The 12,495-nt window shown below is 36.8% G+C and overlaps 1 protein-coding gene across 4 annotated transcripts in view; it reads left to right on the top strand.

The window, feature by feature from the left end:
- Nucleotides 1-12,495, top strand: part of WWP1 (WW domain containing E3 ubiquitin protein ligase 1) — a 59,014-nt gene that overhangs the window by 16,889 nt on the left and 29,630 nt on the right. For 3 of the 4 annotated variants that reach the window (XM_017826473.1, XM_017826474.1, XM_017826472.1), the window contains exons 2-4: nucleotides 2,836-2,926; nucleotides 8,041-8,179; nucleotides 10,485-10,609. In XM_017826473.1, coding sequence (XP_017681962.1) covers nucleotides 2,857-2,926; nucleotides 8,041-8,179; nucleotides 10,485-10,609 — 334 coding nt within the window. In that variant the 5' untranslated portion in view covers nucleotides 2,836-2,856. Of the gene's footprint in view, nucleotides 1-2,835; nucleotides 2,927-8,040; nucleotides 8,180-10,484; nucleotides 10,610-12,495 lie in introns of those variants that run through there. The other variant, XM_017826475.1, reaches the window with a different exon arrangement.

Here is a 12,495-nt window from a genome sequence, read left to right on the forward strand (position 1 = left end):
GGGAATACACTTGGTCTTCCTGCCACAGTAAAAATGTCTGAAATAGTACATGGAAAACAATGTGGTGACAAACTAAAATGCATTCCTTTGTCAGCAGATATTGTTGGAAGATGTCTGGAAAACATTGCCAGAGTTTTGAAGAAACAAGTTAGAAAAAATTGCACAGTGTGAGAAGCTTGCTGTACTGACAGCTGGATGAAAGTATAGATGTTTGGTGTGTAATGTGGCTCAGTTTAATGGTAGTTGCTAAATTCTGTGTCCATAATGAAATTCACAAAGAACTAAGTCTCTAGGGGAAGATGTACCAAAGAAGATATATTCTTAACAGTGAATTCTAAACAGTATCTTCTTCAATAGCAGCATTTTTTTTTTTAATGAAAAAACTGTACAAATGTAACCACAGATGGAGTGGCTGATTTTACTGAACTGATAAAGGTTCTGGGGTAAGGTTTACAAGGTGAGCACCACATATAGAATTTATTTACTGCATCATGAATAGGTAAGCAAGAAGGAAGTTGGAGCCATAAGTGTATAAAATGCTTCAGGATGTCATAATTGTGGTTCATTTTATGAAAACAAGGCCTTTAAATAGTAGAATCTTTACAATAATCTGTAATGACATGGGGAATGACCAGGAAAATCTTTTGTACCATGCAGAAGTTTGCTGGTTATCATGGCAAAGTGCTTAGAAGAGCTGAAAAATGTATTAATTATTATGTTTTTATTATTAATTATTATGATTAATTATGTGTTTTATTTCACAAAAAGACAAGTGTTACAAATTGACCTGTTCAGTGATAACAGGTAACTGTCAGCAGTATGCTGACTAACAGTTATTTAAAAAAAATAAAGAAAATAAAGACCCTTAAGACACCTTCCCTTGAAAGTGAAGGTGACATTTTAACAATGAGGAAGAAAATGACTGCTTTTTGAAATAAGCTGATATTATGGAGAGAGCATTTTGAAAATAGATGTTTGGAAATGTTTACACCACTGTGGGATTTTTTTGTTGCCAGAAAAGATGCATGTCATCTATAAAACCTCCCATATTTGTACACTTAAACTTGGAAGCAGTTTAAAAGTTTTAACTTTTAAACTTTTACCGGTTTAAAAGTTCTCTTAATTAAGGGTTTCAGAATCTGAAAATTTGTTAAAAATATAGAAATGCAACACCTTCCACTGGCCAGACTTCAAGAAAAAATTTTGTATAATTAGTGGATGGGAATGAAAAATGAGTGTCATGATTTAGAAAGTGTAGCCAGTGATGCACTTTCATTTAGATGCTCATATATTTATAAATTATTTTTTCTGACTATGACAGCCAATAAACTGAATTTAAAACTAGACATTCAAATCACTGTATTATAAAGTGTTAAGTGAACTTTTTAAAAAATGCTGAAGCATATTCAATCATACGACTCTCACAAAAAAACCCTCCTTTTTTTTAGCAATAGCATAAAGGTTTTGTGTACCATTATATATTGTTTAAAAATACTGTTTATTTAATCTTTATCTCATCTGTTTTTATATATACAGAATGTATTATTACAGTAGTATATATATATGTAATTTATAAATATAATGGCCAGTCTTCGCGAGCGAAGATTTGGGAAAGGTCATTAACCCTTCGAGCCTGCGCAGTGGATTTTTTAGGTGAGACCCAGTGTGCGCTGAACTGAGCCCACCCTTTAATCCTGAGGTTCATCTGCTGGGGCCGAGCAAAGCTTGGACAGTGGCAGTGAGGGTCTCAGAACGTAGGTTTGTTTAGAGTGACCGCACGCTTGGACAGTGGCAGTGAGGGTCTCAGAACGTAGGTTTGTTTAGAGTGACCTTCTCTTAGATGGATTGCCTTACAGGGCTGACGAGCTCCATCTGCCCGGGGGGCCGGGAATCGAACCCGGGTCGTAGCGGTGAGAGTCCTGCACCCTAACCACTAGACCAACACATATTAGAAGTATGTACTCAAAATATTTTTACTTATAGAGGTGCATGATGAAAAAGGTTTAGTGACAACTGTTCCCATATTATTATTATTGAAACCAATCAGTGTACACAAAAATAAATATCTGGAAGTTCATCCAGGTCATGAAGAGCGTATTTTTCCTCATGAAAAAATAGTTATCTGATAGAAACAGAATATTTTACTTCTAGATATGTGTCAGGTGTAGTAATGTAGGAGGACAGGAGTGATGCTGTTTGCATGTGCTTCAAATGCACCAAGAGATGCGCCAGCTGGGATTTGAGACACACTGTTTTAGTCACTGAGTGGGGTAGTCCTTGTAAAGGGCTTATTGTCTCAATAGAGGAGGGAAGTGATTTGTGGGTGGATAACAGTGGTGTAGAAAGCTGATGGCAAATCTAGGGATAGAATGCAAATGTTTGTCGTCTGAATCACTTGCGTTACTGCTTGAGTGTATTGTTCTGGTGACAGCTTGATTTTCAAGCATGTAAATGTTTCAGACATTTTGTTCATTTGAAGTTGTGGGTGCTTTGCTCATCTGAAATCAGACCATAAGAGTATCTTCTAGAGAGAGGAATATTGATATATCGTAGCTGAATTTCTTTTCTTGCTTTACACAGTTGTTCTAAACTATGTAAATGTATGTATATGTTCCTGAAGTAACATACACATCCATAGAGATGTAACATGGGACAAATTTCCAAAGTGATTGCTTTTTTAACTGCTGTTATGAAATAATGTGTTCTGCCATACATAAAAAACATTTGGTAACTTGTTGATTGGTTGAACATTTTATTTAATAGCTGTAGCTAACATGCGAAGATAAGTACTTTTTAATAAGCTACCTGTTTGCCTTTTTTTTTTTTTCTTTCTAGGCTAAAGCCTAAACCTCTGACATGGCCACAGCCTCACCAAGATCTGATACAAGTAACACCCATAATGGAAGATTACAGATGCAAGTAACAGGCAAGTAGTGATTTTTACAGGAAAACACATGTATTCTAAAAAAGCAATCTTGGAAATGGATATAAAAATGAACTACTGTAGTTAATATTTTAATTAATAATGTGAATGTTACAGTTAAAAATGTGACTATAAGACGTAGATGATTAGAAGATAGAGATTATACAGTGACTTGGATGATAGGGTTTAATTTCTCTTCAAAATAAAAAAAATAAGATATTCAGTACAACAGTAGGGACAATTGTAAGGAAATTTGCTTGGGATCAAATAATTAATAACACATATTCTGAAGAGGGAACACATATTACTGAAATTCTACAAAAGAGATTGGCAATTGTAGTGAACCCCAAGCTGGAAATGGGTCTAATGTTGTAAGTGAAGGTGGAGAAGAACTGGAGAAGATCACAAAATTTTCTAGCCCTGCAGAAGATTAAGGTCTTTCATTACATGTCAGGTAAATGTTTGTTGAAAATAATATTGCTATATAACATCCTTAGGGCAGCAAGATAGATTACACAGACAAGTGGAATAATTTAGGTTGGAAGGGACCCTTGGTGATTTCCTAGTCCTTTTTTCTGCTGAAGGCGGGATACCTTTGAAGTTGAATCAGGTTGCTCCTGGTATTGTCCAGTTGAATGTTCAGTATCTCAAAGGCTATAGATTGCCAACTTTCCTGAGTATGAACCACATTGCTGTGAAAATGTTTTTCCTTCTATCCAGTTAGAATTTACTATGTTGTCTCTTGTGACTGTTTAGTTTTGTTGCTTTTGCTGTGCTGGTTCTCATAGTTTGAGGCAAAATTCAGCCATCTGCTGGAAGGTAAACACAATAGGCTACAAACAATCCTGGAAATTTCTGATTGTGATGGTAACACTTTTTCCATAGATGTTGAACAGGCCAAGTAGATTATTTGCTTTGCTGGTCACGCATAAGAAGTGGTCAGTGATGTGAGAATCGGTTTCAGTCTTAGCTGCTCTTTTTGTGGGATGGCGGAGCAGAACTGTGACTTTTTTGTGGTCTGAATATAAGCAACATGCATCTAGATAAACAGATTTTATAGCTAATTACTGCTGTGTTACAGCAGTTAAAAGTGAAAATGTTACCAGCAAATAGTTAAGATACTATGCATAAATACATCTGCCATGAATATATGTGTATGTATGTATGTATATAAGTATTCTGTTGGTAACTAACTTGAACTTTCCAAGGATTTTGAGAAATCTGGGAACTCTGAAGTAAGAATGGATGCATATATTAAGGCTATCCTGAACAAAATTTGGACAAAACTTGAATAAGATACCACGTCTTAATGAAAGCTGCATCTCAAGAAAGATGCATAATACTGGGTGATCCAAAGATGGCTAGGTTATCTGAGAAAAAGTATGCTGTTGGAGAGTCCCCCAAAATGAATATTTTATGAAATTAGATAAGACAGGAACCTTAAAACTGACTAACCTTATGTAAGGATCACATAATAATGTGATGAGTCATCAGAACTGGCAAAAACTAACAGCAGAGTGGAGCCACCTGTAGATTGAAAATACATATATATAAATATATATATATATAATAACGAACTGACTTTCACAAATGACCCCTAACTTCAGATATGTGTATACAGAAATGATAATTTTGTGTGCTGTGCTGAACTACTCCTTACATAAATAGTCTTGTATTTTTCTGGCACTGAGGCTTCTCTTGACTTCAAGCAATGTGGTTCAAAGATCAAACGGGAATAAGTCTGTACAACATTTAGGATTAGTTTTCTGAAGGTTTAGTTTTCTAACCAGTCTTTATTGCAAGATCACAGGAATGCCAGTGGCAGCACAGAGATAGGAGTGGGAGACAAGGAATTTATGACTGTAGTATTGCTGACTGACACTGTATGTTTATGTTTAGTTTTGTTTATGCTGCTGTAGAATCTAGACTTTGGTTTCAAGAACTATACCTAAAACACTTTTTATAAAGGCAGCAAGTAACATAAACTCATTTTGCAGATAAGGAAATTCATATGGAGTGGTGGCTTGTTTGAGTTCGAATAGATACATCAGGTTGCAGGCATGCTCTGCCATCAGTATTTGTTCAAATATGCTTGGTGAGATATCCTGTCTTGTTAGTTCTTTTTGAAGTCTTACTAGTGTTATTACTTATTCATAATTTTTTAAGGGATGTCCTAACCAAAAAATGATAATTGTCTCCTTCTATGTTTAACAACTCAAAGCTTATTTAAAACATAACCAGATATAAGGGGGGAAAATTAAAAGGAAGCTTGAATATCATGAATAAATACCTGTGTTTTAATAAATGTATTTGCTTTTTGAAAGCAAATTATGGACAAAAATGAGGAAGAAGTAGAGGTTGTCAAAGCTTAAAAATATATCATGGTTTCAGATGAAATAATATGATCCGTGTATGGAATTATGTTTTTAGTTTTCTGCATTTAAGCTTTCATCTTTATCAAGCCAGCAGTTCCCTTTTATGAACCATGATGCATTACTTAGACTAGATTTTTCAAATGTGAGGGAGTTAAGTTTGCACCTTTTAATTAAAAGTCTGTGGCTAATGCCATTATAATCTTGGATGGTTGCATCCCACTAACTTTTAAGTAACTAACGTATATGTCTCAGGATACTGTAATCCAGAAATTCCATTAACAAATTTGCAGATGACACCAAGTTGGGGGGGAGTGTTGATCTGCTGGAAGGCAGGAGGGCTCCTCAGAGGGACCTGGACAAGCTGGAAAGTTGGGCTGATTCCAATGGGATGAGGTTCAACAAGGCCAAGTGCCGAGTCCTCCACTTTGACCACAACAACCCCATGCAGTGCTACAGACTGGGGACAGAGTGGCTGGAGAGCAGCCAGGCAGAAAGGGACCTGGGAGTTTGGATTTACAGGAAGCTGAACATGAGCCAGCAGTGTGTGCCCAGGTGACTAAGAAGGCCAATGGCATCCTGGCCTGGATCAGGAACAGTGTGGCAGCAGGACCAGGGAAGTGATTCTGCCCCTGTACTCAGCACTGGTGAGGCCACACCTGGAGTACTGTGTCCAGTTCTGGGCCCCTCAGTTCAGGAAGAATGTTGAGGTGTTGGAGCAGGTCCAGAGAAGAGCAACGAGGGTGGTGAAGGGTCTGGAGCACAAGTCCTATGAGGAGAGGCTGAGGGAGCTGGGGTTGTTTAGCCTGGAGAAGAGGAAGCTCTGGGAAGACCTCATCACTCTCTACAACTACCTGAAAGGAGATTGTAGCCAGGTGGGCATAGGTCTCTTCTCCCAGAGACCCAGCGGTAGGACACGATCTTAAACTGTGCCAGAAGAGGTTTAGGTTGGATATTAGGAAAAAATTTTTTACGGAGAGAGTAATCAGACTCTAATTGGAATGGGCTGCCCAGGGAGGTGGTGGATTCACCATCCTTGAAGGTTTTTAAGATGAGACTGGATGTGGCACTCAGTGCCATGATCTACTAACCACGGCGGTGTTGGATCAAGGATTGGACTTGATGATCTCAGAGGTCTTTTCCAACCTGGTCAATTCTATGATTCTATGATACATGTCTCCCTTTCAGATAGTTTACTAAACTTCTATTGTTGTTGGTTTAACCTCAGCCAGCCCCGTGAAGCCACTTGCTCACTCGCCTGCCATTGGGATCAAGAGTAGAATCAGAAGGGTAAAAGCCAGAGAACTTGTGGGTTGAGATAAAGAGTCTAATATGGAAGGCAAAAGCCATCCACACAAGCAAAGCAAAACAAGGAATTAATTCACTGCTTCCCATGGGCAGGCATTTGCTCAACCATCTCCAGGAGAGCAGGGCCCCATCACATGTAACAGTTACTTGGGATGACAAAGGGCATCACTCCAAACTTCCCCTCTTTCCTCCTTCTTATATACTGAACATGAAGTCCGCTGGTATAAAATATCCCTTTGGTCAGTCAGGACCACCTGTCCTGGCTGTGTCTCCTCCCAGCCTCCCATGCACTCCCAACTTCCTTGCCAGCACAGCAGTACAAAAAGCAGAAGGGGCCTTGTCTCTGTGCAAGCGCTGCTCAGCAATAACAAAAATATTGTGTTCAGCACAAATCCAGAACATAGCCCCATACCAGCCACTGTGAAGAAAATTAACTCTACCCCAGCCAAAATCAGCACACACATATCATTGAATTAGCAATACTGTATAGAAAACCAACAGGGAAGGATTATTTCTGAGTGTCTGAAAACACTCAGTCTTGCTTTAGTTTGCAAGTGGTGGGAACAAGAATCACACTGAAATATGGGAGGAATTAGAGAGAAGGCATAGTCAGCAGATAGGTACATCTGTGAGTCCGTTGTTGTGGTATTCTGAAGATGACATCTGCCTGAAATAGAATTTAAAATGTTGGCAGTTAAGTTGCTGTTGTTCTTACAGTGACTTCCTCAGCCGGGCAAGGAAGTGGGAGAACAGATTTATGTTCAGGAGCACAGAGCAACTCACCAGTGATTTGGAGGTGAAAAATAGTTTCTTTGATCGAGTGCTATTTCTTTGTTGATGAATATTTGGCTGAAACTTTTATGTTCATCTGCAAAGCTGTTTAAATAAGGGAAATCTGAGCTGATTTCTTACTTTTAACAAACTGTGTAAAACCACAGGTTAACCACACGGATAATACAGGCAAGGAAATTAGGCTCTATATACAGGGTTTGGTATACGGGGACATTTTGAAATAGGCTTGAACTGGATACGCTTTCATAACAACATATAACTAAAAAAAAAGGTCTGCTAATCTCTCAGATGCATCATAAGATGTATCTTAGGTATTTTTCATTTAAGGTAAGAATGGGAAGAACAGTAAGAAAATAACCCACATTATTTTCAGTGTTTATCCCTAAAATAATTGTGCCGCCTCTCCAACCAATCCTGCCAGTATGTGGTTAAAAGAGTATGTGACACTTGGTTTCCACTGTCTGACAAAGTGGCTTTTGAAAACAAAAGGTACCATTTTTGCATTATCTTCTCTCTATTCAGCAGAAGTAGAGAGGGTGAGAAATAACATTGCCATACAATGAATTTCCTACAATGTGTAGGCAGTACGTTATCTGTTTTTCAGTAACAGTGTGCTGTTATAGATAAAGCAATGTGTTTTATTAGTTTCTAGTGCCAAACTGAAACGGAAAAAGAATTGGTTTGGAACAACTTTCTACACGGAATTAACTGCAGATGGAGAAATTAAGAAAACAGCAAAATCAAGTAGTTCTTCAAATCCCAAATGGGATGAGCAGCTGACAGTGTAAGTAGATTTTTTGGTTGTTTAATACCATTTATTAGACAGATGTTGCAGGCAAATATTTACTAAACTTGGATGGCTACATGGTTTGCTCTGGCTGTTGATGTCTAAATGCAGACATAAGATGATATTTGTCTCAAATGAATTTTTTTCCTCAATTCTTACAGTGTTTTGAGAATATTTTTTGTACAGAGAGTGTTAGTTGCATGCAGTTGCTGTACAGGCTTTAGTCTTGATATTTGTTAGTGCTGTGTTAGCACAACTTGCTAGAAAGAGTTATTAATTGTAACCATGTAATTCTCAACTTTAAAAGGAAAATAATCTCAGCTGGGTAAGTAGTAGTTATGAGGAAGTTAATTTCTTCCTCTGATGAGGAAGAAATATTAAGGGATATGCACTGAAAAACAATTTACTACAAAGTGACCTTGCAACTTTTCCTGATAGTTGACCTTTTTAGTCTTATGGTTTAGTTTGGTTTAACTGTGCTAGGGCTGTAGATATACCTAAATATGACACCGTGAAAAACTGGCAATCTTGCACTGTGCAATTGGCTAGAATGCTTTATTATAGAAGCAAGATTGTACTGGTTCAGACTTGGGTCTAGAAACAGGATAGCTACTATCAAGTGGCATTGAGCCTGGGCCGGTACATATCACAGCACGTGAAGTGTCTATGTGCAATAGCCAGCTTTGTTAGTAGTACAAGCCATGCTAGGTTCTCATAACTAACAGTGCTAGAGAGGGAGGAGTGGTACAATCTACTGAACTTTGGGAAACTCTTCGCTTGGGAACACTTACTTATTTCCTCCAGACCTGAGCTGAAGCAAGTAGGGTATTCATGTGCCACATTTCTCAGTATGTCAGGTTTAGTGAACTTATTATCCCTTTGCGGTATTGCAAAAGAGAATAATACAGTATTGGACTTGAGAGTTATTACTAGAACAAGTACCGAGCTACCAGTATATTCACAGCAACCAGAGTTTTGCTTGAGGAGGCAGGTTTGATTTGCAGGATCTGGTGTTCTGATAGAAGTGAGGTAATTTGCGATGCATAATACAACCAAGCAGACTTATTCCATCATCAGTGTTACTTACTTAGGATCTTACCCTTATATGTATGTTTAAGGTATTCTGGCTGCCTCTTCCTCTGCCTAATGGAATGGTGTTGTTGCTTCAGTTACCCAGTCTGTTTGAGGATAAGTGAACTTATCAAATTCTCCTCAATTCTAGGGGTCAGCAGTATATTTTCTCTGTGTAGTTGTTGGTTTTTTTTTCTTTTCTTTGTTGAGCTGGTGTTGTAGTAAGACTTCCATTAGAAGGAGGCCTGTTCAAAACGCAAAAATATATTTGCTCATCTGTTTCAGCAAAAATGATCCACATTGTCCAACATGTTCAAGTGAATGTAGAGTTAGTCTTGTTGTTGGGAGGGGGGGGGTTGTTCTTATTGTTTTCATCAATACTGATTTAACTTTCTGTATATATTAAATCAATACTGATGGATGTGCAGCCTTTGACTTTTTGCAGTAAAGTACTTCTACTCCCATTTTTCACAGCCCAGAGCACCCTTGCAGTACTAGACCCTGTACTGCAAAACTACTCTTCAGGACCTAGCATAGATTCCAATTTTCCTTCTTGAGCAGGGGAGAGATCAATGCCAAAGGTTATCATAATACTACTGTAATTGGGTCCTTTACCTCTCTGCTTCCCTCCAGTTTTTACTTTAGCTTCATCATTTGATTTTTCCCCTCTGATTTCTGTGAGTATGCCTTATGGTTTCATATATATTTGTGGATTCATAAAAGATGTTTTAAAAATACTTTCACGGCAAACTGACACCCATTAAGAGGGTTCTTCATGCTTGCAAGCAGCTGTTTGGTTCTTTTTTCCTTTTTAAAAAGTATTTAGTATTTTTCTTTTTAGGGACATAAAAATATACTTCCCACCTTTTTCTCCTTTAATAATGTGAGATTTTAGCTAGAACTCTAGAATAATGAGAAATATGGGAAAATATGCCTTTCATAAATAAAGATATGTTTTATATAACTGAGATTTGAATTTAGTGTAGGTTATTCTGGTACTTCTCAAATACTTTATGCTATTGTAGTAATGCACTTTAAGTTTGATCCTAAGTATAAATATCATAGCGTTTGTAGTTCTTAGTTAAAAATTTCCCCTTGCAATACGAAAACTTAGTTCATAAGTATCAGGAAATACAATGAGAAAGTGAATTAAGTTCAAATACTACTAATTACAAAAACGAATACTTTAAAATCTGTATATATTTTTTAAAAAAATGTATTTTATGTGCAGGACTGTGACTCCACAGACTACGCTGGAATTTAGAGTGTGGAGCCATCACACTTTAAAAGCAGATGCTTTATTAGGAAGAGCCACTGTAGACTTGAGACAAGCTTTGGAAATACACAATAGAAAATGTAAGTTATCATGAAGGATATTTTGAATAAAGTAGAATTATTATTACTAATCTATATATCAAACTGGAAACCAGACTACTAACTACACACGTAATTACAACTGACTTTCAGTTGATGTCTGTGCTATTGAGAGCAATTTAAATGTAAGAATGGGATATAATACTTTTGAAACAGAGTATGAGTTACTGCAAATTAAGTAAAAGCAGAAGTGATTAAATACAATGTTTTGTAGCAAACTAATAACTAATTTTCTAGAAGATCTGTTTTAGATTTGGTACCAAAAAAAGATAAACTTTTAGAAAAGCCATGTAACTTTTCATATTTTCCTTTTCTGGAGTCACTAATAAAAAGGCTGGATATTTTCCCTCATAATTTAGCTGACCAGCAATCAGTATAAACCATTGATTAATGAAACAATTGAGAACTTCCTTTTAGTACATTAGAGATTGTTTGTTCTATGTAACTTCTAATTTTAAATGTCTTTAATAGAATTAAAACAGGTCTTCTAATTTGCTTTTCAAAATTTTTTTCTTTAGTACAAGAAGATGGTGAATCCACACTTTAAATTCCACTCCAGAGTGGCAGTAGAATTCCAGCTAAACCAATCTTAACCTTTCTCACAAGTTAAACATACAAATCTGAGATCTCTGTTTAGGAAGGTGGGGGGAAAGGAGAGCCAAAAAAAAGAAAAAGCTTCATTTTTCTGATTCTCACAGAAAATCGAAACAATCCAAAATTAAGTGGAGCTTCTTCAGTATTATAAAGATTCTGCACAAGATTCCATAGTTAAGAAGAAAATTTGCTTTTTAAATAAGAAAAATGTATCAGAAAAAACCTGGGTTTTAATGATGCTAGCAAAAAAAAAAGAGATTAATTAGTATTTTAACTGTTTCTAGCAAAATAGTTTTTTTACTGTAGATCCAGGGGAGGTAGGATCTAACAACTTGACAAATTCTTTCAGGGAATGGTTGACTGAGTTTGTTGCACATTGCACCAAAAGTAATTTATGTGCAGTGTTTCTGATTTTGGCAAGTCAGTAGTTTGACACATACTAGATTATCCAAGGATTCAGTGGTAGAATAGTCTGATTCGTAGACTTCAGTCATTCAATTACTGATACCTAATCTAAAATGAAGCACTTGAAAGGATCTTTGCTCAAGAAGATGGAAAGGGGAAGTCCACTAAATGCAGAAATTAGAATTAGTGTGGTTACTTTCTCTGCTAAACACCACCAGTATTGAATTGCAGCCCACACACCTCACGGTTTTCTTGCCAACTCAGTTGAACTACAGCCAACTCTTGATCTGTTTTAGGAAGATAACCTGTTAAAATAACAGCAGTTAAACCAACCAGCCTTTGCAAAAGTTAGGATTCATAAATACGTTAATTTAACAACTCTGTGGTAGGCTAGTTTCTTCTTTCTCCTCTTTGACGTAGTACCATTTTCCAAAATGCACATTGCTAGATCAATAATTTGGTAGACTTGAGAGCTTTGTGCTTGTTCCAGAGATTTAAAGCCCTTTGAAATCCATTGTAATATAGCAGTGTGTGCTAGTAACTGCTGCCCAGCTACACTGTTGAACCTGCTCTTCAAAGTTACAGCTTGAAGGTATCTGGCAATAAGTTATGGTAGCCTTCCCTGTTTTCATGTTTACTGTTCAATTAGGATACATGTTAAGAGGAAAAAAATAAGGAAATGCTAGTTTAACGCACAGGAATGCACAATGAGCTTTAACTTGGAATGTTCTCATATGGAGGGAAATATGGTAGTATGTCTTAAAAAACTAATCTTTTAATCTGAGACCACAATTACTGAAAGGTCTTAACAATTTTAACCTGATTAATGTGAACTCATAGCTTACCATGTCGAATTTATGACATGTATC

The sequence above is a fragment of the Lepidothrix coronata genome, unplaced genomic scaffold (genome assembly GCF_001604755.1).
Source record: "Lepidothrix coronata isolate B3197 unplaced genomic scaffold, Lepidothrix_coronata-1.0 Scaffold127, whole genome shotgun sequence".
NCBI classification, from domain to species: Eukaryota; Metazoa; Chordata; class Aves; order Passeriformes; family Pipridae; genus Lepidothrix; species Lepidothrix coronata.